Below are 26,562 nucleotides of genomic sequence, written 5' to 3' on the forward strand. Positions count from 1 at the left end.
TTCTATTTATATACAAGAGTTTTACGCGTGAAAAAAGTCTCTAATGTAGTTATAGTTATGACGATACGGGTGTCGTCGTCATATTTTCGTATGTGAAAAAAATGAAACTTGGTGAAAACTGATATAAAATAGCTTGTCGATAAATGTTCCCTCAACTCGCTTACTTTTAAAAAAATTGAAATTACTTTTTCATGAGATAAATCCATAATTCCATTGTTTAATACAAGAAAAACTGCAGAGTAATATAATGAAGCAACGTCGGCCTCGCTAACTGACTGACTCACTGAGACTGAAAAATAAAATAATGTATTCTTTAAAAATTATTCCTCTACTTTGAAATATGAATTTGATAAACTTATTATATATAGTAGAGTCCAGCGAACTGGAATTAATGTGGACTGAAAAGATGACGAGTTCCGAAAATGACGAATTTTGCGGCACAGAAATGAAGCTAATGTATCAATAATGAATTTTGATAAAGGTGGAAATTCATTTATGTATGAACTGTGTATACTCCTGTAATAAACACTATTTCTATTTGTAGTTAAATTTTAATTTTAAAAAATTGGCTATTTGGTCGGCGAGATTCGCGTTGTGGCGTTTTCCGGTGACAAGTTGGAAAAGGGGTTACATTCCTAAGGTGTTTCGGAACGCTTTTTCTACTTTTTGATCACAAAATTATCATTTTCGTGACATTTTTTTTTAATGTGCTCGGATAACGTTTCGAATGTGTGCTAAATGTGTAAATAAAAACTAAAAGTGTTCTTATTAAGAACAGTAACAACACTTCTTCTGCAACGATTTAAAAACACTTTACGTGTTTTCTGGAACACTTTTAAGAAAAGTGTTCCAGAACACTTTTCCCTTTCAGAATACAATAATAATTTTATAAGTACACAAAAACTGCGCTTAAACTAAATTTATGAAGTAAATCTATAAAATTTTGGGTTAATGTGTACCTAGGTAGCCAAGATGGCGGCTCGTCTCTAATTCCAGCAAGGAAACAGTGGAACGCACGTTCTAACCTAACCTAACCTATCCTAATAAATTGCCCCTATTCTAATAATTCGGTTGCTAATAATTGTGGTAATTTATTAGGATAGGTTAGGTTAAGTTAGGTTACAACGTGAGTTCCACTGTTTCCTTGCTGGAATTAGAGACGAGCCGCCATCTTGGCTACCTAAGGTAACATTAACCAAATTTTATATATAAGAGGTTCCAATTGTAATGTAAAATAACTTGCATATATATCCTACGTCAGTTAAAATTATCTTTTTAAATTTTCCATTTAACAATTTTGAATGTAAATAAACAAACTAAATTTATTATTATTTTTAATGTACAAAATTTTAAAAATAATAGAACTTAAATTTCCCGTTTTAACATCAACATTAAACATAAAATACAATGTTTTAGAATGCAAACATTTATTTATCGATTATGAAACTGTAATAAAGGTGCATCTTGTAACTGGCAGATACAAATAAATAAGAGACATCCGAACAAAATAAAATCACAGATCTAATCTGATCGATATATAATACGATGCCATATTGAAGTCTATACAAGGAAACTGCACTGTAACATGTTTTGTTACAAAAATAATGTTTGAAATTCAGATTCTGAAAAATGACGATTTAAATATTCCAATTAGTTTCACAAAAATATATATGTTACCGGCAAAACCAGATTTTACGCCAAACTAGTTTAGAATTGTTATTCAAGTAGATTAATGGTTAAAATTAAATTAAAAGGCAATCAATTAGATGAACAATATTTATTCAAACATAGTGTACTTAATTATAAAAAACGGGGTTAATGTTACCCTAGGTATGGAAGGTGGCTGCTCGTCTCCGATTCCAGCGATCAGAAGACAGGGAACAGTGGGGACGCGCGTTCTAACCTAACCTAACCTATTCTAATAATTTGGTTGCTAATAATTATGGTAATTTATTAGAATAGGTTAGGTTAGGTTAGAACGCGCGTCCCCACTGTTCCCTGTCTTCTGATCGCTGGAATCGGAGACGAGCCGCCATCTTCGATACCTAGGGTAACATTAACCAAAAACGGTATTGATTAGAAGTGACACAACACTTGTACAAAACTATAAAATAAAAATAAGCTAATCAGCACTTATCAATTTGTTATTTATTTATTTATTTATTTATTAAGCCATGCACTTTTAAAGGTAATCAACTTTCGAAAATATTTTCAAAAATTCAAACGAAATAATAAAAATAAATTTTAAAATCAAACTAAAATTAAAAATGAACTTATTTGTGTTTTATGATGAACTTAAATTAACCATTAATATATTTAATCATTCATATACTTGAATAATAATTCTAAACTAGTTTGGCGTAAAATCGGGTTTTGCCGGTAACATATATGTATTGTACGCGAAACTTATAAACCAAATATAAAATAATACGAAGAATATAACTTCATTTTATAATTTTTGAAGCTTTCAAATTGAGCTTATAATAATCACGTTTAAGAGTAAATTTTGTAAATACATAATCCTTTCCTTAACTGCACTATCGCAATAACAAACACTTAGGCAGCGACTCCACTAGCGTAAAAACGGCCGTAAAACCTGTCGCCGTAAAAGCTTTAAATCACGTGACCATAATATTTTACTCTCGAGCAGGTCGTAAAACCAACGTAAAAGCGAGTCGAGCAGTGTTCGACTTTCGAAGCGAACACGGCCGTAAAACGGTACCATCCACCAATCAGAAGCCAGTGAAATCTAGGTCATTGCGACGCGGTGCGAAAATGGCGGAAAACGAGCTTTTGTGTACGTTTTCTCGTGGCTACTAGGAAAAGAACTAGAATAGATCCGGAAGGATTTATCGAAACAGGTCGATTTTATTCTCGAGGAAACATCTTATGCAATAAAATTTTTGCGAATCTTAATATTAACTAAACAAACATTTTTTTTCGAAATAAATGCTTTTTTAGTTAATACAAAATAAATGAGTTTTTAAAATTTTTTTGTTGTCTGTTGTATTCAGAATCGCAAAAACTTTATTGCAAAAGATGTCCCCTCGAGAATAAAATCGACCTGTCCGAGCAATTTGCTTGGACGAACACGAACACTCTGCCGTTTCGTTTTCGTTGGCCCACCCTAATATGCTCCTAATGTTCGCCCTCCAGCTCTTCCTCTGTTTATTTTAGTGGAATTCGATAGTTATCGGGGACCTTTCATCTACGGTAATCTGTTTCCAATAATCCCCATAATACGCTCTTCGAACGACGGCAGTATATCGCGATCTCGTAGACAGTTTCCCCTTACCTTAGCATACTCGATGACTATACATAAATCACAGGGATTAACTCTTCCAAAAATCAAAATAGATATAGGGAAAAAAGAGACAGCTATCGGTCTTACCTATGTCGCATTGAGTCGAGTGAAAAAATAACTGACTCAGTATTTTTAAAGAGTTACAATAAAGATCGCTACGAGTCAATCTGTAAGTCCAAGGCCCGTAGTGACGGACAGAATTTCGTGAAACGTTGGCATAGCAATTAATTAATGGCTTATTCCGACCTTATATTTGTACCTTTAAATGATCCAATAGAAATCAAATATATTGTTGAGAACGAATGATTCTGTGTTTCTTTTTCCCTCATAATCTAGAAAATAAAGGTGCGAGCAGCTTCGTTCCGACTACACGCTGATGTAGCGTTACTTAACTAGTTTTAACAAAGACATCCAGTATAAACTAGTTAAAACGCATTCTAACTAAAAACTGGTTTTGACTGCAACATATAGAGTGATTCGGGGTAAGATGGTAAACGGGAAAGATGGCTACATTTTGATATTTTCAAACGGTGACGTCAGATACTGTCACGTGTTTGTACGATGAATCGTTGGGCCAATATCGAGTGCGGAAAGCCGTAGTTGTCTACCGTTATCTCATTTTCTACATCCGAAAAGAATAAAAGCGAGATAAGAACGAAGTTTTCGTTGCGAAATGTTTCTAGAATCATTTTAAAACTAAAAGTTAAAATACAATTTATTAAAAATTGCGGAATTAATGTGTGATGTAGTTAAGGTTCTAAAGTTTCCATTGTGAGTTACCGCCGATCCCGATCAGACATGCTAGAACACGTACAACGTAGGCATGTTACCCCGATAAATGGAAAAGATGCCACATTTTTCATGGGGTAACATGCCTATTTTTTGTTAATTGAATTCCAATATGCCTACTTTTAATAAATTTTTGTTTTCTCGTTTTGTTGCAGGATACGCATAGAAATTATATAAAAACTTCTCAAAAAGGTTTTAGGACTGAAAGAAGCTTTCAGCTAGCTATAGAGCACGTTAGAACGGGCGGAAACTTAACAATACCTATACTGCACTGTAAAGCCTGGACTCCACATTACCGTAATCCGCGACGTAATCGTAAAACTGAAAGCCAAACTGACGTTCCAGAACTTTCAGTTTTGGAACGTTCAGTTGGACAGAAACAAGACTGAAAGCAGAGTTTAAAAATATTTAACTTTTCCGTTTTCGTTCCGCGCTTCTGTCGTGCTGCAACCAATAAAAACGCAAAGATTTGTGACACGTAGTCACGTGTAGTTTGATTGTCGTAATGGCGGTAAGTGCAGCGAAAAGGACGAAGAAACAAATAGATTTGAAATTATTCATCGAAGAAGTTAGAAAATACAGATGTCTGTACGACAAAAAATGTAAATAATTCAAAGATTATTAACAGTTTCGTTGTTGATAAATGCAGAGAAAGCATGGTGAAATCCGTAGCGTCGTCCGTGTTTGACTCTTTACGACAATTATAGAACCGATCAACAGATGGCGCATTTCCACGTAACGTTCATTTCGATGCTAGTAGCGTCAAGGGGTAAAACGAAAACGGAACTGAAATGAAAACGCAGCATGTTTCAGTTCTGTTTCTGAGTTTCTGTTTTCAGGTAATGTGGAGTCCAGGCTTTATACTTACTATGAAGTACTGTACTTTGTATTACCTATGCAATAAATTAAATTTGGTTAAGATATTCGAAAATTAATTTATATACAATTATATTTGGTATCTTACCCTAATGGCATTTGGCATCTCACCCGGATACTTGGGGTGAGATGCCTAAAATGCCAGACAGTTGAAAAAGTCGTCATTGCAAACACAATATACAATTATTTTTCATATACTCCAAAGTTTTATTTGTAAAAACATGCTCTAGAATATGATATTTTCGTTAGAGGGTCCAAAACCCAGATTATCTCTATAATTTCCTTCGTAAGCATAATGTTAGGCATCTTCCCCCGAATCACTATACATAACTTTATTTATTTCCCCCAAACATATTTATGTAGCTAAGATTAGTTTTAACTAATGTTAAAAGTTAAAACTAGTTTTATCTAAAATCTATTGAAATCTTATTACAATGCCCGATTTTGTTGGTCATTATTCATAATACCCGTATTAATCACTTTGTCCATAACATACTATATATATATACTGCGTTCCAGGTGTTCCAGGTGCGATTAACTTCTGTGTTCGCCATCGACGATCCACTCTAAAGCATAAAACCGGTTGACACGTTAGGCCGTTTTTGGGTTTCTTACTGTATCTCTTTCGATAATTTTCTTAGGAACCGAGTGAAAATCTTCATTTTTCGCCATTGTCGGTCGAACGTATCAAAAAAATCGACTAAAATAGTAAGAGTGAATTGAAGAAAGATAAAAATGTCTTTTTCCCATTGAGCGTGTTGCAAGGATTATTTCGCTGGAAACACTGTTTGCTTGGTTTTTGTTTATATTGTTTGCTTATATTAATTGGTTCAGTATAAGCAAAAGCTTTTCGAACGCTACAGAATTTGCACATTTTGAAATAATTGTACTTGCCCGCGGGAGCGAAAACACATTTTTCCTTGATTCGGCAGTCCTTCGACCAACTTCACGCCCAGTTTCCGGAAGCGAAACACCCCGTCTTTTATCTCCCGACGTCCCGTTTTGTGGTGTTATACCCTGTTCGCACCGAGCATTTCAACCTAGATTGTGACCAAGGTCGGCGACTATAGAGCCCTCTATAAACAGAGTATGGTCAACTGGGGGGTCAAAATATGATTGGCTACTGCCGATCACGTGGTTTGTGGACGCCGTTACGAGGCCAGCTTCCGACCCGCTTATGGCAAGGGAGTGTCAATCAGCTATTTATTACGATAAATAACAGGATTGAAAACTTTATATACCGGGTAGTTCCAATCTAAAATAGATTCTAAACATCGAGTTAGTTCTTACTTTGCTATACTGACGTCAGAAATTATTATTTTAGCCTTTAGATCTATCGATACATCTATATCGCTCTTAAAGCTACCACATAAAAATAGATCGTGCCGGGTCGATCGGCCATTAATTGCTCAAAATAGAGCTCCTAAATTCAAACTGCATCGATTTCCAAGTGATAAAGCTAGGAAAAAAAAGCATTGGCGATTAAAGTAAACCGGCTGGATGAAAATAAGAAATTATGGATTCCTGGAAAACATGCATTACTTTGTCAGAATTTTTATGAGAAAGGACTTCCGCTTTGCCTACCTATTTAATTGTACATCGCACATTAATAAACTAAAGCTAAAGAGTATTAAGTCTGTTAACACATTCTAACCTTTATAAGTATATTGGTTTAGTGATGTGAATATTTACAATTAACTCTCATCGGTTCATTTTGAGAAAGATCGGCGTGAGAATCACAGGAAGGATGGAAGAAGATTGCCGAAGCTCGATGCCGTCCTACACTTTTTTCTCACAGGCCTGCACCTAAGAGAAGATGCTCCGAATCAAAAACAGGGCATAGAAACAATTGTGAGCGTATAGATCCGACCTTGGACCACAGTTACGCTACAAATTATCTCCTATGACATCTACGCAGCCCAGTACAGGTATATTTATAATATAAATTTAAAATATTCTTATTAAATATTCTATTTTTTTATTGCATACTTTGATTCTTTTTGAAGAAAATGCTGAAGAATGTAAAAGCACGAATGAAGATGAAGACAATGAGACATCCGGTCCAGTATTTCGAGACTCCGGTAATCTTGTTAGCCAGCCACCGTCACCAAATCGAAACAAAATTAATGAATTGTAATCTCAATTGCATAATGCATTACATAGAATTAAGTGCATAGAGTGCAGAAAAGAATAAGGATCTCTATGAAGAGATAAGAAAATTAAAGTCTAGAGTCAACACGCAGAGTACAAACATAAAATTAATTTTCAATCCCGATCAAATAACAGCCCTCGGAAACGTGTCAACACGGAAAATAAAATGGCAAAATAATACAACAAGAAAGGCTCCGCAGTTAAAATTTGCTTGTGGAAGATCGGGCTACGAAATGTTAATTGAACAAGGCTTGCCTCTTCCCTCTTTACGGACATTGTAAAGGCGACTACAGAACACCCCCCGTAACGGGGAAATTACCCTTTTTATTAATAAATGATCGATAATTAGAAATTATCTGCATTTCTTGCAAAAAATGCAGAGAATCACTATTTGTTACTACGTTACACTATGTTACTCGAGTTTTTCTTGTTGAAAAATAAACTTTATTGATTTTTTTTTATAATTTTTGTCTTTAGTTACTATATTTTTAAATTTAAATACATATTTTTCAGATTATTTATATCGCGATAGTGCTGTGAATAAATGTGATCCACTAAATATAATTTTTTTAAAAAATATTTTCACTTTTTTGCTTCTAGCCCCGTTATTGTGACGGCCGGATGGCCGAGCGGTCAAGGTGGCAGCCTACCGCTCTGGGGGACCGGGATCGAATCCGAACGGGTCGAATAATCCCCAGGAATTTTTCGGGGGGTGGTCCGTTCGGATATGTCGGGTCCGTCTCTCACCACCCGGTCGCCCCATTGTGGGCCTGGCCAAACCCATAATGGGCCTACTAAAATAGGCCCTCTTAGTGCCCACAGGGCGGAAAGAGTTTAAAAAAAAAGCCCCGTTATTGTTATATATTTTGTCCATCACTTATAAACTACAATTATTCCGAACATAATAATTAAAAATGTTTAACTTAATATGACTTCTTTCTGAATCTAATTTCTGTTTTTAACTAACATTGCTCGTTTAAATGCTAAGCAGTACTGTGACACTGCAACTTTGGCCTCAAAATGGCGTCCATACGTTAGAGTGGCCATACTCTGTTTATATAGGGCTCTAGGCGACTATGCCTCGGTGCGACCTCCCTCGACCGTTTCAATCTCGACCGAAACGAGGTTCAATCGCGATTGAGTCGAGAGAGTTCTCGAAACTAGATCCAGTCATAAGAGAGATCCCACAATCCCACGCGCGCGAGAAAATACAAGATGGCGACGGAACACGCGTCGGGCTATCGAGAGAGAAACAAAAAAGATACTGTATTTGGAGAGACGATGACATGTGTCTATTATTAGATAAATGGCAAGAAAAAGTACTGTATTTATTTCTAACTAAAACTTCCATTTTGTTTGTTGGTGTTCGCGACTTACCGCGTAGTTATGTCAGTTTTATCATCGCGTGTAATAGCCGGGTTGTTCTCGGGCGGACTGCCCGTGCGAACAGCGCGACGTTCGACTAGCGACAGTCAGTGGTGATATTCGAAATATTTAACAAGGGGTTTCGCTAGCAGAAAATTTTTCCCTGACAATCACCGACAAACGAAATGGAAGTTTTGAATAGAAATAAATACAATACCTTTTCTTGCAACCGTATATCTAACAATCAGTGGCGTACTTGGAACGTAACGAGCCGTGGGTGAAGGGCAGGTAACGATAATATTTTAGGGCTGTCGACCTTTTTCTTTTTTTTTTTTATTTTTTATTTTTAGGCAGGGGTAATCTTTACCGCGAAATGGCGCTTCTCCAAATACACACGTGTCATCATCTCTCGAGTTACATTATACTTTTTCTTTCGCTGTCCATAGCGCGACAAGTGTTTCGACAGCCATCTTGTATTATCTCGCGCGCGTGTCATTCTGGGATCTCTCTTATGACTGGATCTACTTTCGAGAACTCTCTCGAATCGATCGCGATTAAACCTCGATTGAAACGGTCGAGAGGGATTGCACCAAGGCATAGTCCCCGACCTCGCTCACAATCTAGATTGAAATGCTCGGTGCGAACGGGGTATAAGGCTCTAGTTTAGTAGTGTTACAGAGTATAATACGCATATTTTGATATATTTAAAAAAAAACAAACCCACTGAGAAATGTTCCGTGTGTTTAACAAGGTTCGGGAAACCGAAAATTTTAACAACGGGTTCGGCCGAACCTGTGCGAACCCGCCGAATATCACCACTGGCGACAGTCACAATCCAGATCGTAGGTAAATGGAGATCGAAGTGAGCCGTGGATTGCGTGCGAACGTAGTATTAGGGCGCGACTATGCAAACGCGAATTTAGTAGCGAGCGATATAGTTCTCGTAAAGAAAAACACGCGCAAGCGAGAAGCCAGCGCGAGCGAATTTCTGGTTCTGGCAGGGTTTAATATTTATCGCGTCTCGCCACGTATTTCGCTGGCTGGTGTCCGCAAAGTGGCACCCTTAGGCGACATCGTTTTATCTCTTTCCGGGTAAAGAGAATAAAGATCTCGAAGACCCTGGCTTTACGTATTTATATGGTAAAATGCAAATGTTATATAAGCATTTTAATTTCATCCAACCGACAGAATTTATTAATTTCTTGTTTTTTATTACATAAAAACTCAAGTTGCAGACAAATTTATTTTTCGTATCTCCGCTTTTACATTTTAACCAAACTAGCGAAGAGATAGGCGTGCAAATGCGGTATTAAAACGTAGTACCTGCGGTGACGGGCGCGTACGAAGAGGAACATTCGCAGTCGGTGCACAAGCCATCAAACCCTATTACGCAGGCGATGGGGCAGAACCACGAGCAAGGGATGAACCCGGATAAACTCGAACCGTTCGGATAGCGAGCATTAAGCGTAACGTGTTCGTAGGTCGTATCTTCGGAAGAGACCGAAATAAATTGGCCTGAAAAATAAAAGTTACCGAGTTATTTTAAAATATTGTCTATTAATTAATAGCGACAAATAATTGTAAGCGGATGCATTTTTTTTTTTTTTTTAATTTGGCGCTTAAATTTGCCAACCGTCACTTTACGCCCGTTACGTCTTTCCGTCTTCTATTAAATCATTCGACTAATTAAACGATTAAGCCATATTACACGCGGTAAAAAATTCAAATAACGGTTTCGAGCGACACCGATCTTCGGGAAAACTTTAACTTATCGGACGAATCTCTTATGGAGCATAAATTGCAAAACTTGGGGTGTTTTTCTGGACAATGAGTAAATGTAACCTGCCGCGCCCCTTCGATGACGTAAAAAATTAGTAATAAGACCGAGAGTTTGTTATTAAAACCACCGAGTTGGTCAGAAAAAGACTCTGTTAAATTCTCAAAGCGTGCTTTGATATTACCGGCAAATAAGTTACCAATTAAACTTTTATTTTCCTTATAAAAAAAAGCCCGTTTTCGTGTGGTTTTTCCAACTTTCAATTTCGTCGTTCGGAATTACCGTCGTTTTCGTTGCAATTTTGTAATTTATCGGTAATCGCTTCGTCTTTTGTTTTTACCGCGTCGGTTTGACGTACAGTCTACATTTCGTCGTAAAATACGGACGGGAATTACGTAGTTTCTTACAGTCCTCTGTTTTCTAGGTTTCGATTTTACGGAAGACGTCTTCTCGTCGATCCGTTGGAAAATCTCTGTTATTATAACACGTTATATTACGGAATAACTTACCCGCAACTAGGAAAAACACGGCGACTTTCGCGACCAAGACGGCGACTCCATCCATGACTCCCGGCAAACGTTTACGATTAGACCTATTCTGTAAGCTAGTTGAAAAAGATAATCTTTAAAGCACGACGAATAACACCGATAAAAATATAGTCAAAAATTTACAATGTTCGTAGTTTGCACTCGACACCGGAAAGCAGAACTCCGGGACGGATGTGCCGCGCGTGAGAATCTGGGATTTAGGAGAAATATTTGTTAAAATATTATTTTAAATTTTTAACTCGATGGAAAAATTACGCTCGACTTCGTCTGACTGGGAAAGAAGGACACTCGGATCTTCCCAAAAAGGTAGTTCTGGCTCTAGCCTCGCCTCTAGTCGCGCTACTCTACTAAGTACCGTACATCGAGGTTTTAGCCGTTCCCGTTTTGGATTAAACGTGTCCGACGGATAAATAGTCGACCTCTCGACACTCCGAGTGTGCGATCCCACCGACATTTCGACTCTCGGTGCGATTGTATGGACGTCGGATAATATAAATTTATGTACGTAAACTCTCTCTCTCTAGGGAATAGGTATAAGGTAGTGGATAGGATACGAAGTTTTCGCGTGGAATATTTTTGTCTTCGTAATTGATAATGTTTAGAAATGGAACAAATTCCATATTTTTGCATTAATTTTTTTTGTTTAAATAAATGTGTTTATATTTTAAGTTCTCGGTCGATTCCTTTCGGAACCGAACTCCCTCGTCGGCCCACGTAACACTCGAAAGTAACCCTCCGAGTTCCGGTTAAAGTTCGTTTAAAACCTTCATCCACTCGGAAGATAAGTTAGATTTAACGCTTCCGAGTTCGCGAGTATAACTAAGCGGTGGCGGGAGACCCGACGACTATCGAAAGGGGTTGACGAGTATTCGCGTACAAATCGACTCTCAAAGATAAATTAATCCGAGTTCGACCGAACACCCACGATCTCACACGCGGCACGACGCCCGCCAGAGGTGCAAAAGTTCGGGGTTTACGGTCGGCGGACGACTGCGACAAAAAGAACGATCGTTGGTCTATAACGCGTCTATTGCCACCCGCCCGGGTGGCGGAAGAAATGCCAACCGGCTTCAAACCTTAGGCTACACTTTCGCTCCGGTATTTCACGGAATACGTGCACGCGTTTACTCACAGACGCGTCTTCGAATGATCCATATTTTAAATAAATACAGATCTGTATTCGTTTGAATATTCTACTTTCATAATATATGTAATCGAATTGAATTGTTCGAGTATCGAGCGAGAACGAATGGACCGATTCCGGACAGCCACTACCCGTCACTTTCCCCGGCCAAGCCGGTATCTGGGCCAATCCTCCATATTTAATTTTAAAATGTGTTTTGGTTCTAACATTTTACGTGTTAAAAATCTAAATAAGACAGTTTTTTCTTTTCTTTTAGTGTTTTTAATTATTAGCAATTTACTAACAATAACTCGGTATCACGACGTCCGATATTACGGTCCTTGCCACGTAGAGGTTATGTAAGAAAATATAAGTAGGTCTACATTAAATCGGCAAACGAATAAAGTCGAGCTCCCCTTAGTGCACGAAATTTTACGTTATGTATTCCGACGGAACCCAACGTGGATATCGGAAAAAGGTTGGCTCGGCGCTCGTATCGAAAGATACAAAAATAATGTCGTAATTGATGAAATGTTTCCTCTAGTGACGAAATGGGTGCCCAATTCTCATAAAGGCGCTACCTTTCCGGAAAAGACTTCCACACGCCTAGTGCGATACTTCCGAAAATGCTTGAAACTTTGCTAAAACTACTTCTCGCAGAGTTTGCATTGTTTTTTACAAACCGTCGCTTCGATCGTGGACTAACACGTCGATTTAATTGCGGGACGACTAAAAGAAAACCGAAACTACTGTAATTCGGTTTAAAATCTGTAAGATAAATTCTAAAAAGTGTTATATTAGGAGAGAACACCGTTTAAGTCGCGCAAGGAGCGATAAACAGAGTAGCCTAACATCTAAAGAAACGTGGTGAATATTCTTTCTACCGAGCAAAGAACAACCGACTTACCGATACTAACAATTAAGCGCGACACCCTAATATTATTCCGTGTCAACTCCTTAGGAATAGTCGACGAGAATAAAGGGTTCGGACCGGGACCACTCGCCGCATCGGCAACGAGGCGGTGGCACCCGTGACAAACGCGTTAAAAGGCCATATTAATGTCGGCAGAGCATTCGAGCAGCATTTTACAACGATAATAAGTAGTAGTAAAGAATTATGGATAAACAGAAAATACTCACAACAAATATCGCCTACCAGGTTGAGAACTTACTAGTTTTGTCTCCGTATTCAGTTTAAATAATAAGCATAAAACGTACTTCTGTCCCCCATATGGCTCTTTTCTATTTAACCGTTTTTAATTACAAATCATTTGTCATTTTTTAATTAATTAAAACAAAGCAACCTTTAAACAATCATCTGTTAACGTCGATAACTACAATATACGGCCTACATAAACGCAGTTGTTTCCGGAAATCAACCCGCTCTTCTCTTTACTCGTTAGTGCGGATTTCTGCGAATTGGAATAGGGCTAACTGGAATTCATTTAACCGGTAGTCTCTTCCGTAGTTTTCGCTTTTTCTTTACATTTATGTCGTCCGAAGGTAATCGTCTCCCGCGCTCTATTTTATCTCTAAATTCGTTTCTAAATTTCGACACAATTTTAGGTTGTTTCGTGACTGGACTCGGAGCGAGAAAAATCACTTTTCACAAGTACGATGTTTGAACTTCTTCGGCCAATTACGCTTCTTCTCAAATAAGAAACCCGTTATATTTGAACTAATATCGTCCTAAAAAATTCTAAATATACCACTCGAAAGACCGGCAATTACGTATCGAGACACGGTCTCGATGCCGGGCTGCATTATTATTCCGATAAATTTTAACGCGACGAAAACAATACCCTTTCTGGTAAATTATTTCTGTAAATTAAAGAAGAATTTGAGTAAAGTCCAAATCCCCGGTAATGGCGTAAGTCGTATCGCATCGAATTCTTTAGTGTTTTAAACAAAACGTAAAAGTCAAAGAAGCCGGAGAATACTTTGTAATATTCATAATTTTTCGCAATTTGATAGGAGATAATTTTCTTTAGTTATACAACACACAAGAAGGAAACGTACGAGGGAAGAATCGGGATTAAATTTGATTATCGAAGGACGTAATATATTAATTAAATTAACAAAATTCACAACACTGCGAAATCGAATAATACGGAAAATATTTCGAGACCGGAAGACCGCAAGCGGGGTGCGAAATGATAATTACTTCCGAAAGAGAAGTTACGAATGTGGAGAGAATAACAATAAGAGTAGTTTACATATAAAAACAGTTAAATTTCTCTGCCACAGTCGAATACGAAAACAACGAGAAAGAAACTAAATTGGAAGTACTGTAACCGATTAAAATATTAATGGCCGGAAAGAAAGGAATGTCGCGTAGAGGACGTTAATCGAATATTGAAAAATAAACACCGAAATGGGGTATAACGTAGAAGAAATGTTAGTCTTATAATCGGACAGGAAGCTCGAGCATCGATAAAGATATCGACAGAACGAAGAATAATTAAAAGCATTTCTTAAAATGATTAGATTAGATACGCAGAGGCGTATCTGGGGTGAGCGAAAACGTAAATACAGAACTGGAATAATACGCGAGTGGAAGGTGAATTCCGAACGAAATTATCGTTCAAAATGGCGGACAATAGAGAAGCGCGGAGCAGATACGGGTGCGAAAGCCAAGCATCTCGCAAATATACGGACGACGACGAGGAAACGTTACCCGGCGATTAAAGTAAACGGAAAGAATTGTCGGTTAATTGTAAGTTTTACGGGCAATACACATCCAGCTAATTATGTTTTTGTTTGTAAAGATCAACGAACCGACAAACGGAGTGTGTCGACGGGACACATCCCTCTTCGACCGATCGTCTATTTATTTTCAATCGCATCCGTCTTAGCACGGAAACAAAACGTGGACGAGTGGAAGCCCAAACGACCTCAAATAGGTTACGGCCAACATATTACTTATCCAACCAATTCTCGAATAAAAATAAGTTCTTCTTTAATTAAACATATTATCATTATTACTTTTTAAAACCAAAAGACGGTAAAAATATTTTGGGCCCGACCGCCGAAGGGACGGTACATATTAAATAGTCTTTCCTAAAAATTCTGTGCCGAAATAGGGAGGCGTCTTATACGCCGTAAAAAAGCGGTAATTACAGGGGCGAATCCCGACCAAAACTTTTGGGAATGCCGAAAGTTATGATAAGAATAATAGGCCTATCTCTCGCACTAAACAATAGGCAGAAACGTTATTTGGTGCGAATAAAAAGTATGGACTATTATAAAGCCAATTATATCTACACACGAAATATAATAAAAAAGTATTAAAAATTCAATTTTTGTGGGCCCTCGACGCTGGGGCCCAGGGCTTAAGCCCTATTAGTCCCTAAATAGATCCGCCCCGTACACAATACGCGTACGCTGACTGGGTACCGCCAGCTTTCGATACAATCCGGCCGCGTTAAATGCTTCGAATGATGTCACGCGCGCGCTCTCGTTTAGCTGGGAAAACCTCCACACGAGCGAGCCATCGAGTTCCGGCATGAATGGATGGCACCGGTGTAAAAGGAAACGCAAACGATAAAAGAGTTTACACGTTAGAATAAATTATTATCGGCATATTTGTTCTAGTATAAACAGTACATCGACAGTCAAAACTTTCTCTTAAGTATGCGGCGCGTGCTAAGAAAGCTCAGAGAATTCGCCCCTGGGTAATTAATCCGTTCTTTGAAAATAGAAGTTTCCTAAAACTGTCCGGACGAATTTCGGAATAGAGCCAAAGTAATGTTTTTATATCCGAGTATTAGTTGGTCCGCATCGATTATTTCGCTTTATCCTAAATGCGTAATAGTTAGCCGCCGTAAAGACGACGGCGCGGACAGTCGCTACGCCGTTATCGATGCGATCGGTCAACGTAAAACAGAAAGAAAGCGAGGAATTAAATTAAATAGAAGAAATGCCGATAGACACGGAATAGCGGGCGATAAAAGAAAGCCAAAACGGTGGAAGAAGAAAAATAGTTTGCCGAGTGAAAGAAAATTATGAAAAACAGGTAAGGAGGGAAGATCGAGGAGATTTACGTGTCGACGTACAATAAGAAACGGTACCGATAGATAAAAGTACGAGATACGCCAATTAATGGGTTGGGAATGTAGAGAAGCTCATTTTTGTTATTTAATCACAAAATTACAATTACGGAGATCACCAGTTCTGGTTTCTTTTCGATTTCTGCAATAACCGAGACAGTTCGGGTATTAGGCCAAGAACACACATGCGTAAAATTGTTTGGCAGAAAACTGAATCAGAAATCAGCTTTCGGTTCAGTTTCTGTTTTACGCTTTTATGCCAGAACACACATACGTAAAAATTCTGGCAGAATAGGAAACACCACTGCCACTAACAGTGCTAATTTTATTAATTTTTTTTCTCTCATATATCTATCCCTTTGTACCTTCCATTTTTTCTCCGCTTCCTCTGCTATAATATAGAAAATTTAAATTAATACACTTGTATTCCGAATTCAAATAAAAAACGTGTGATTTAAATACTAGGCCTATATATCGATTCTACTAGACCTACCTGTTGTTTGAATTTTTGCACCTATAGCCATCCATAAATGTTGTTTAAATACAGTGTCTTTATACATAACACTGATGTGATCGAACGGATTCGATAAACCCCTCTATTTCATTTATTTTTCGTTTTTTTTTCGAGACGGTCACAATTATAGGGTTGTCCCTCATTGCCGCCATTGTTAGAATAAAAACCATGTGTTTACTTTGACGTCACAGAAAAGACTTCTCTTCATTGGAGGAATTTTGGCGTAAAAATTTTACGGCGAAAAAGTAGAGACACGCTCTACTCTTTTTTCAGTTCTGTTTCAGCCAAAATTTCAGAAAAATTTTTACGCTTTCTGTTTTATGCTAGATTTTACGCCGATTTTTACGCATGTGTGTTCCTGGCCTTACGGAGCTAAAAATTTCCGATTTTCTCTCCGCTCTCCCCTCGTCGAAAATCGAGGTATCCTCTTCCCGGTTACGTTATCGGGCCAAAAGTTAAAACCATTCTCAAAAACACGGGAATTAATTTCGGACAATTTTGCGACGATTGGGAAAAAACCGAACCTCTCCCCCCGTAGAGTACCGACCTAAATTTTAAATGGTGCCGTACCGCTATTAATAATTGTTACGACGTTCCGATTTGTTTCTTTTTATTTTCAAATAGATTGATTCGTAAACGACGAATCTTTCCTTTTTCCCGATCGCCACGGGATTTTTCTCCCGTTCGGGCGAGTCTTCCGGAAGGAACGAATATATTGTTCCTTCCGTCGCCGATATTCGGCATTTTTGCCCGTAAATACGATCGACGTCGGCTTAACCCTATTCTTCCGCCGTCGGCATACTCTCTACTCGGAACGACGATACAATACTGTGGACAATTTGCGAGTCGCGACGACCGTGAATTTTTTGGCATCGGATATCCAATTATTTTATCGCGGGGTGCCGTACACGATCTATCTCTTCCCATTTTGAAACGACGCTCGAATCTTAAAATATTTTACATAATTCTTATCGGTTATTGCCGTACAAACAATAATTTTAATTATTTTGAAAAACACCAAATTCACAAGTGCATTTTCACTATTTGATTTTAACCGATGCATCGGTTCTCGCCGGCATCGAATGGGAATCGTCCGTTTCTCTTTTCGAGGACAGGAAATTACCGAATTAAGCCATTTTCCGACAAAGGGATAAATAATCGCCGTCGTCCTTCTTAAAGTAAAATGTTAAAATTGCATCGAAAATATTTTCCGGTAAGTTTTGGAGTGAAAATCGATTGAGGCAGGTGGCGCTGAGCGAAGGCGGATTCGAAGAGAAAGAACGTCCGTAAGAGAGAATCTGGGAGCGATTACCGGTAAGTATTAACCCCGTCGGATTTTCTTCCTCCTCGTTGCTTCCGGTTCCGACGACGGACTCTTCCGGAACGGAATAAAACCGGCGAATCGTTCCTTCCGTCGGCGGAGGGAGAATATTCGCCTTTATTGCCTACAAATATCCAGTAACGTCGAGAAATTCATCGTCCGCTTTCTTAATTTAGCGAATAAGACGGAAACGTTGCGACGATGTGTCCGCGCCGTTTCCCACGCCATATCCAATGCCGACGTAAACGTCGTCGTCGACGGTATCGAAAACTCGGGTTTAGCCGGTCGATACTTCTTTTTATAACAACTAGGGGCACTTGGCCACCATTTATCGATTCCGGTGCCGCCCTCTATTTTCCTCGTGACGATTTCGAGCCGTTTTATAGACGAAATGCGAGGATGAAAAAATTTGCGTCTCATCTGTTTCGGTCAAAAAGCTGCCAGGGCCCCGGTTTAGTCTGCAGATACTTCGATCTCGTCTCACCCGAGATTATCGACGCTTTCCGTTATATACCGTGCACAAAAAGATCTCGCTCTGGACTGGCTGCCGCCACGCCGGTCCGGAGCCAGGTGGATATAAACGGTCCATTTCGAGGCTTTTTTTAAGTTTCCGCCGTGGGGCCGACTTATCCGGACGGACCCGTCCGGATTCCACGGTTGGTCCCCCGCAGCGGTAGGCTGTCGTCTAGACCGCTCGGCCATCCCACTTTGGGACTTTTTGAATAGTGCGAGTTTTAAACAAACTGGAACCGATAGGTAGTCTCGTACGACACGAAACTAAACTTACGTAAAACCAGTGAGATTCCGTCTAACGATAATTTCGGACCATTACGCAGCGCCATTAAAACGGTGAAAAATATCTAAGAACAGTCGAAGGAACCGTACTTGGCTGGATGCGGCCTATTTTCGGGCGCCGCCCGCTCCGCCGAGCCTATCGCGCGTTTAACGGACGGCCCGGCACCGGCTACCATTTACCGACGGAGAACGAAAAGAGTTCGACGCGCCACCCTTTGCCAGATATTGGTCCTAACGGCGCAGCGCGGTCGCCATCTCGTTCGCCAGAGTTACGCTATAAGCACGGGCGTCGGTGCCCGTAACTCCTACAGACCAAAAGCAGTATTTACCTCGAACCGGTAATACTGCCTATTGTCCACGCTGGCGTCGGAAGAAGCCAGCGGTAGCCGAGCCTCGACCGACGCTTCGGCGCTCGCTGCCACCGGCATCTCCGTCCCCGCATCACCTAAAACTATATCGAGTACTACCCGAAACCGGCAGTGTTTGGCGAAGAACACGCGTAGCGGTACGATTCCTTTGAGTTTTTTGCTACCACCGGCACCGTCTACGGCTCCGTCCGGGTCTCGACAGTCTCGTTCGCATTTGCAATCGTACTCGAATTCGAAAGTTCGGTCGGCCGTCATTTATCCCGTCTGTGCGGCAATCTTGCTTTTCTACGAATCTAAATAATCTAACGTCCGAAGATTTACTTTTACAATTTAGTGCCACGCAATAACCCATTCTTTCGCTTTTGGGGACGCGGTGTGGGGTGTAAGCCCCAAAATGGCCGCCGTGGCAAAGGACGACGGGGTGGCGTACAGACCTATTTATATAGATCCGGCTCCGGATGGAAACTTGTCGACGGTGCCGGCGTGGTGGTAACGGAATGTGGCGCTATGCCGAAGACGATTGGATTGGAAAGTCTGGAGATGGGACCGATTGCCGATTCGAAGGTAAGCGACGAAATCCCGACACCAGAGGGTGCCCGCCGCAATTAGTTAAGCGTAGTTCGCTTACGAAAGCGAATAACACGTCAGACACGACGTCGTTTCCGGCGAATCGCTTCCAAGTTCGGAACAGTCGAGCTTTTTCGCTAGCGAAAAATTTCGCCACCAATCGTATTCCCGCTAGTTGTCACGTGGTTCTTGTTTTCGAGACGACGACAGAAACTTTCTCACGCGATAGAGTACATGTTGTAATTACGGATTTTTAATATTTCTCTCACCCAGCGTCGTTTTCTTTTCGACGTATCTTTCTTTCTCGATAAATAAACAAACGTGGTTAACGACGGAATACCGGAAACGGCCATTTTGTTTTTCGAGGTGACGTTTTCTCTCGCTCGCGAATGATTGGCTCCTTAAAGTTCGCAATCGATTTCGCTAAGCGAATAAAACTCGTTTTTCGCTTTTCTCATTCGCTCGGTGTGAACTAAGCTTTATTCAAACAAGTTAACTCAAATAAAAAAGGCTGTAATTTTAAAGTTTAAACGGGTCGGCCCATTTTGTAAACTATTATCTATGTCTTAACATCCGGCCTTTTACGGTAGCGATAGTATTTGGTTAATCGGCTTTGGCTTTCAGATGACGTCGCGAGGAGAGAAAATGGAGAGAGCCCCGGCCAAGGAAGCCATCCCCACCAAGGGAATGCTGTTCCAACGAGAAGAACGGTCGTTCGTCCTGTGCAAACCCAAGCTGATGCCCCTAAAGTCCATCACCCTGGATAAACTAGAGACCATGCAGAGGGAGGCCGAAGCCAAGGCCAAGCTGCGAATGTCCGATCCGCAGGGAGGAGGAAACATCGTCCCGCCCGCCGAATAGTTCGGTTACGTTTCGGAGGAAAAACTGGCGCGCGACCGAGGCGAGAATTGGCGGTCGACTTTATTTCTTGTACGGAGAATTTGGCCGGGCCGGCGGATTGTCGCCCTACGTTTTATAGTTTACGGTCACCCGTCGACCGTCCGAACGAGCCGGCAGCGCACGTCACTCGGATCGAATCTAATGTCCACGCCGCGTGTAAAAGCCAAGTGTATTTAATTAAAAAACTCGAGACACGAGACCGTGGCAAATGTATTCTTTACGCGCTTAATCGCCCGTTTACGGAAATTGCCCGACCGCGGTCGGAAAGTGGAAGGTTAGAAACGACGAAAGTAATAAAATGCGCGTTACGTACGCGAGTTATTTCACTTTTGTAAATTCGCCGTTTCGTCCTTTGCAAAAACTTAAAAGCTGGTCTGGCCTCGGCGGCAAATTTGTCACTTTCCCCGGCGGAGGGAGGAAGAGTCTCGGACGGACAAAAACTATTCTTTTATTTACATAAAGGTGGATAAAATCTGCCGGGGCGCGGCTCTCGCCTTAAAAACCCGACGTGGTCCCGGTCGACTGTAGCTAAATTATCAAAAATTACGTAATAAAAATGGAATTCCATATATCACAGACGCGCGCGGCGGCCGCCCCCGGGGCGTCTGCCAAAGATTAAAAAACAAAAAAGACGAAAAGGCTGTTAAAACTCCGGGAGGAGGGGAAGTGGCCCGCGGGCCCTAGTCCGTCCCGCGGAACGGGACGCCGCCGGCCGGGAACCCCGGTAGAAATTGGACGGGCGGCGCACCGCGGGCCGGCGGTCAGGAGACGTTGAGCGCATCTTCGGGTTGTCCGTTGACGGCGTAGGAGGTGCCCAGTCCGTACAGGTGGCCGCAGTACTTGGCGTCGTCGATGTTGTCTTCGAAGAACATCTGCCGAAAAACCACAACGTCCGTTAGTCTGGCCGACAAAACTCCGGTCCGAGGTAACGAGCGCGCCGATATTTCGGTAGCGTTATTCCAAACGTTTTATTGGCCTTTTCCGACCCCGCCCATCGTCGGCATTATTATACGAATATTTGGGCGGGCCGTATAATTCTTCCGTTATTCGTAGGCCGGAATTCCTCGCGCCCCGAAGTATTTTGACTAAATTTATTCTATAAAAAAACTTCGTTTTTATCCGCTTAAGGCCAGCCGGTCCGTTATATCTTTTTATTTTACCGCAAAATCTTAATTATTCAATTTTGGCAGCGATTGGAATATTTTTTAATAAAATGATTTATTTACCTCTCTCATTTTAAAAAATGCAGCACCGGTTAACAGACTGTCGCTTCCCGCTTGATGTTGGGGGCCGATTCTCTCCAGCTAAAGGGGAAAACGGAAATTTTTAAACAATTAAAAAGAGAGACTCGGACCGATATAATCGAATAAACATTTTAAATTTTCGCCGATAAAAGCACTCGGTCGGCGTCGAATGTTTTCGCCCGCGGTTAACCGATTGTTTTCTCCCCTCCGGTCACCACGTGGTGGAAAACCAAATCTTATCGCGTCTTAAATACAGTATATCGCACGCCCGCCGTTTTGAAAAAATAACGTCGACAATTGTCTATATTCCGTATTATCCAGTTTAGTCGTTTAACCGCGTAAAGTAAATTCGGTGTTAATCTAACGTTTCGCCGTTTTTAAACAGTAAATTAAATAAACTTACCTCTAGTTGTTCGGCAACTTCTTGCAATCCTCCTTTCAGATTTTTGCAGCTCTTCATCAGGTATTTTACGTCGTAGACGGCGGGAAAGTAAATGTGTAACAATTCGAAAAATTCGGATTCTTCGCAGGGTAAATTCTGATTGGTAAGTAGTTTTAAGAGGTATCCGAAATCGTAGCCGCTGCAAAAAATCCAGGCTTCGATTAAAACAGTTTCGCCAGACGCGCAACCGCAGTTATTTTATCACCAACAAATTAACCGTCATTATTTTAATTTACATACAAACAAAATTAATTTCGTTTGTCAATTCCATACCACGGCTCACCTGGCTAGGGAAAACCTCTCTACTAGACGGTCGAGATTTTACGAAATTACCTCTAAATAAAACGTCTTTCCAATGTAGCCCGCACTATTTTTATTTTCCTTCGCCTAAGCCACAAGCTGCGGTAAGAGGGTGAATATTATTTTTAATTAGTGCCATCCGCTTTTCGCTACGCTAGAATTGTATGTTACCACTCTATTGGAGATTTGGTAGTTGACGTGGCAGTCGAAACCACACCCCGTCCGGCCGTTCGAGCCTCTTATTACCGAAACTTGTTCAAAATTCTTATTCTTACTCTATTATAAAACCAAACCCGCATCCGTTTCCGTTACGAGTAATTTCTCGGGATCGGGTTACGGTTGGCCTCGGCACGGCGGATTTCGACCGCGTTCCCTTTCGTCGCTCCGCTAGACGCGGCCTTCGACCGGCTCGCTGTGGCCTTTAAGACCGCCGCAAACTTGGCAATATCCAAGCAAATTCGTTCGACCGTCGACTCGACGCATTCAGAAAGTTGGCCAGAAAGGAGCGTGCGGCCTAGGTCGAAAGGCGCGCGGGTGCGCTTCGCGCTTCGGCCTCGTCTCGGCTACGCCGGGATTACGAAACGGAGCTCTTTTTGAGATTTTCATCGATTTTATTGAAATCTACGCATCTGTCCGGTCCCCGATTTCGTTTTTTTAAACGATAATTTATTTTTATTTTTCGTTTATTTATCAAATTTCTGGCAAATAGAAACAAATGAAAGTCGTCGTTTTAAAAACAAACTACGGAATAATAGAGGGGTAGACGAAATATTCATCGGTTCCGTCGAACTACGTAACGAGTAATATCGCGAGCGGCGAATTTGCCCGATCGTCCGAGCGAAACAGTCGCGTAACCGTAAAAATTGTCTCCGACCTCGCACGGAAAGTGACGGCACTGCCTAGTTGGAGAGACAGTTAAATGCGAGAGCCAACGGACGTAAGCTCGCTGTTTGATACTTAAAAGTATAATAAAACGTTAATTTTTTAAGAGTACCACCGAAAATTAATGCTATTTTACTCGCATATTTATTGGATGGCATTTTTCCTTTGGGAAAGTATGAAATTAAAACATTTTCCCGAAGAAAATGTTATAATTTCGTTCTTTCCCAAAGAAAAAACGCTGTTCCAAAGTTACAAATAATGCGACCGTCTCTCCGTTTGTAGACTTTAACAATTGGTCAAAGTTACTTGGAGATAGTTTCTAATCTATTGGCTCTTGCCGTAGAACCTGCACTAACAAAAATGAGATAGAGAAAAGTAATGCTTTTCTGACTTTTACGAAAGCTGTAAGAGCAAATTTACTGGGGTAAAGCCGCTCACTTGTAAATACCCTAATAATATATGTTTCGTTAGAGAAGTTTATTCGCTACACACTACTACTTTTCTCAAATTTGTCGTGTTGCAAAAAATTCATTTTATTACATTTCCACCGACAAATTTGAAAATTAATTACGAATTATCGACACGTTTCGTTTTAAAATTGGAGAGAGCAAAATTAATCGAGATCAATACATTAATAATTTAACAATGTGTTAGAATTGAATAAATATTTATTCATTTCTAACTTGTTTTAAAAGTTTGGATTTGCATAAAAATGCATGCGTTTGACTTTGTAGAATGTTCTAGAACATCTGGCATTTGACTGTGTAAGCATTTGTTATTATTTCTGTATGTGAATATCGGTTCTGGAAAGCAATTAACTCGTCACAAAAGGTCAAACTGAAACACTGGAAAGAAGAAAACACAAAAGGAAATTGCTAATATTTTAAGAACGGAATCTGTAATAAGTAATGCTTAAAACAAATTAGAGAGAACGGAAGAGCTGTTTAAAACCCGAGAAAACATTCTGGTCGACACAAAATTACCGCTTCTCGTAATACCGTTTTACTTAAATGAAATTTGCGTGGCAATGTGTTTGTCTTGGCATCCGGTTTAACTCGATAACGGTCTAGTGACGTCGCTACGAATGTGCGTACTACGACCGTGTGGCAAAGACTGGCAGAATTAGACTGCGGATGGCGAATTCTTAAAGAAAAGCCACTCGTAAACAAAAAAGCGGCAAAAACGACCCGTGCGGTAGTCGATAGACGATTGGAAATCTGTGACCCGAAGTGACAAAAGTACTTTTTGTCCGACCTTCGGCGAAAAACGGTGGGTATTTATTGCCGCAAAACCGAGGAATTTAAATAGAACGTGTAAGAAAATCGACCAAGTTTCCTTCCGTTTAAGGTCACGGTATGGAGATGGCCTGCCAATGGGAACGGTGAGTTTTATGTTCTGAAAAAAACTGTTACCGCCACATCTTCAATACTTGGAATTAAAAAAGTCTTCGTCGTATTGATACCATACAGACTTTTATAATTCCAAGTATTGAAGAGTTAATCCTGCTGATAAATAAATTTTTCATTTATCGTCGGGATAATGCACTTGCACGTAAGACTAAGCATATGCTACACCGTCGAAGGAGAAGAAAATTTCTCTTCTACGGCAGCTTCGAAATTCACCCGATTTATCTCAAATAAACAATATTTGGAAAATGACAAAGACGTGGTTCGAGAGGGAAAAACCAAGCGATGCAAATGGATGAATTTTTTTAATACAAAAAGTGTGGAGTGAAATCACCTTGGATGAATGTGCCAACTCCACTCAATTCGAAACCCGATGATTCAAAGTCGCAATTTTTTCATCTCTTGAACTTTGAACTAACGAGGATTTGCTGAATTAGTTAATTTCAATAATATTTTGATAATTGATGCAATTACTGAATATTTATAAAAACTATTCCAAACTTTTGAAAGACTAAAGGCACTAGTTTGTCTTCTAAAGAAATTGAAATACCGGTGAACATTCCAAATGTAAAATTGCACGTCGATTGAACAAAAGTAAGCGTGTCGTCATTAATTTTCTCACGGACGAGAATTATTATAGAAAGAAGACAAGTAGAGGATGTCCTATAGCTTTCAGCTAATATCGAGACAGAAATATTGCTTGCCAGCAAGTTTCAGTTCTGCAGCTAAAATTTTGAAAATATAAGATAAATGATAATCTTTAAACTGTTCAAAGAATGTTACAAAAATCACTAAAGTTCAAATACAAGACGAAGAAGCAGCCTCTTTTGACCGGCACGAAAGGATGTAATTAGAATTTGTACAATGACATTATGGACTGAAAAAGTGAAAGAATGTCATTTCGTTGTCTTTCGGATGAAAAACAATTTAATTTGGATGATCCCAACAGATTCGATCGAGTGCTACTTCTATGATTTCTGAAAACACGGACAAAAGTTGTCCCAGAGGCAAATTGATCGAGTAATGCTTTTGTCGGCTATTGAATGGAATAGCAAATGCAATGTGGTTTTCTCTGTTCTGGAAAAATGAGCTCAAAATCAAACTTACAAGTGATAAAAAGTAACTTATTGAATATAAGTGAGCAAAGTTGGTTCTAAGTATGTATTCCAACAAGACAGCCATTCTTCAAAGGAAACAGTCTTGGTTTGCTAAACGTAATCTTTGGACTTCGGAGCAGCCCGTCGAGTCTCCAGACTTGAATATAATTGGAAATGTTTGGGGAGACCTTATTAAATCTGTGTATGGTTCGGAAATATAGGTTAAGTGAAAGAAGTCGTTGTTGCGTCGAGGACGTTCCGGGATTGGAAAATGAGTCTCCCCGGCCGAAATTTTGAACTAGCGGCGTAAATGCCAATCTAAGAAGAAGGCCGTCTATAGTGCGGGATTGTATGTTGTGGCAGAGGGCAGGCCGGACGGGGGAGCATCGTTCCTCGTCTATCTCATTTTTTATACGGTGTCGTTGCTCCAATTTTAAGATCTTCGTAAAAATTTTATTTTAAAATAAGATCTAACGTTTTCAAATTATCGTCTGAAACAATTCATAAAATTAATAACAAACAATTAAAAATATAAATAAAAAATCCACTTTATTACAGGTACTCCTCGCTTTACGACCTATCTGCTTAACGACCGATCGTGTTTCGATCTGCAATTCGGGGAATCCCCTTTCTCGGCTCGAGTGTCGGTCGGTGGCAGATGGTGAAGCGAGCACTAAGCGTACCGTATTAGTCTTTTTATGAATAAACTTGAAGTTTGTTGCATAATTTGTATAATTTTACGAC

The 26,562-nt window shown here is 40.0% G+C and overlaps 2 protein-coding genes across 6 annotated transcripts in view; one reads left to right on the forward strand and one right to left on the reverse strand.

Annotated features, from left to right (window-relative positions):
• The first annotated feature begins 19,323 nt into the window (after positions 1–19,323).
• Positions 19,324–20,644, forward strand: BBIP1 (BBSome interacting protein 1). Its single transcript, XM_067278449.1, has 2 exons — positions 19,324–19,544; positions 20,172–20,644. The coding sequence occupies exons 1-2, from the start codon at positions 19,488–19,490 to the stop codon at positions 20,406–20,408; spliced, it is 294 nt and encodes a 97-aa protein (XP_067134550.1). The 5' UTR covers positions 19,324–19,487; the 3' UTR covers positions 20,409–20,644.
• A 231-nt stretch (positions 20,645–20,875) lies between these two features.
• The window catches only part of LOC136982006 (CCR4-NOT transcription complex subunit 7-like), a 39,730-nt gene continuing 34,043 nt past the window's right edge, over positions 20,876–26,562 (reverse strand). For all 5 annotated transcript variants that reach the window (XM_067278441.1, XM_067278442.1, XM_067278444.1 and 2 more), the window contains exons 5-7: positions 22,095–22,272; positions 21,674–21,751; positions 20,876–21,319 (exon numbers count right to left, since the gene is read on the reverse strand). In XM_067278441.1, coding sequence (XP_067134542.1) covers positions 21,209–21,319; positions 21,674–21,751; positions 22,095–22,272 — 367 coding nt within the window. In that variant the 3' untranslated portion in view covers positions 20,876–21,208. The remainder of the gene's footprint in view (positions 21,320–21,673; positions 21,752–22,094; positions 22,273–26,562) is intronic.

This window comes from Centruroides vittatus, unplaced genomic scaffold (assembly GCF_030686945.1).
Source record: "Centruroides vittatus isolate TY-2023 unplaced genomic scaffold, ASM3068694v2 contig_8, whole genome shotgun sequence".
Lineage (NCBI taxonomy): Eukaryota > Metazoa > Arthropoda > Arachnida > Scorpiones > Buthidae > Centruroides > Centruroides vittatus.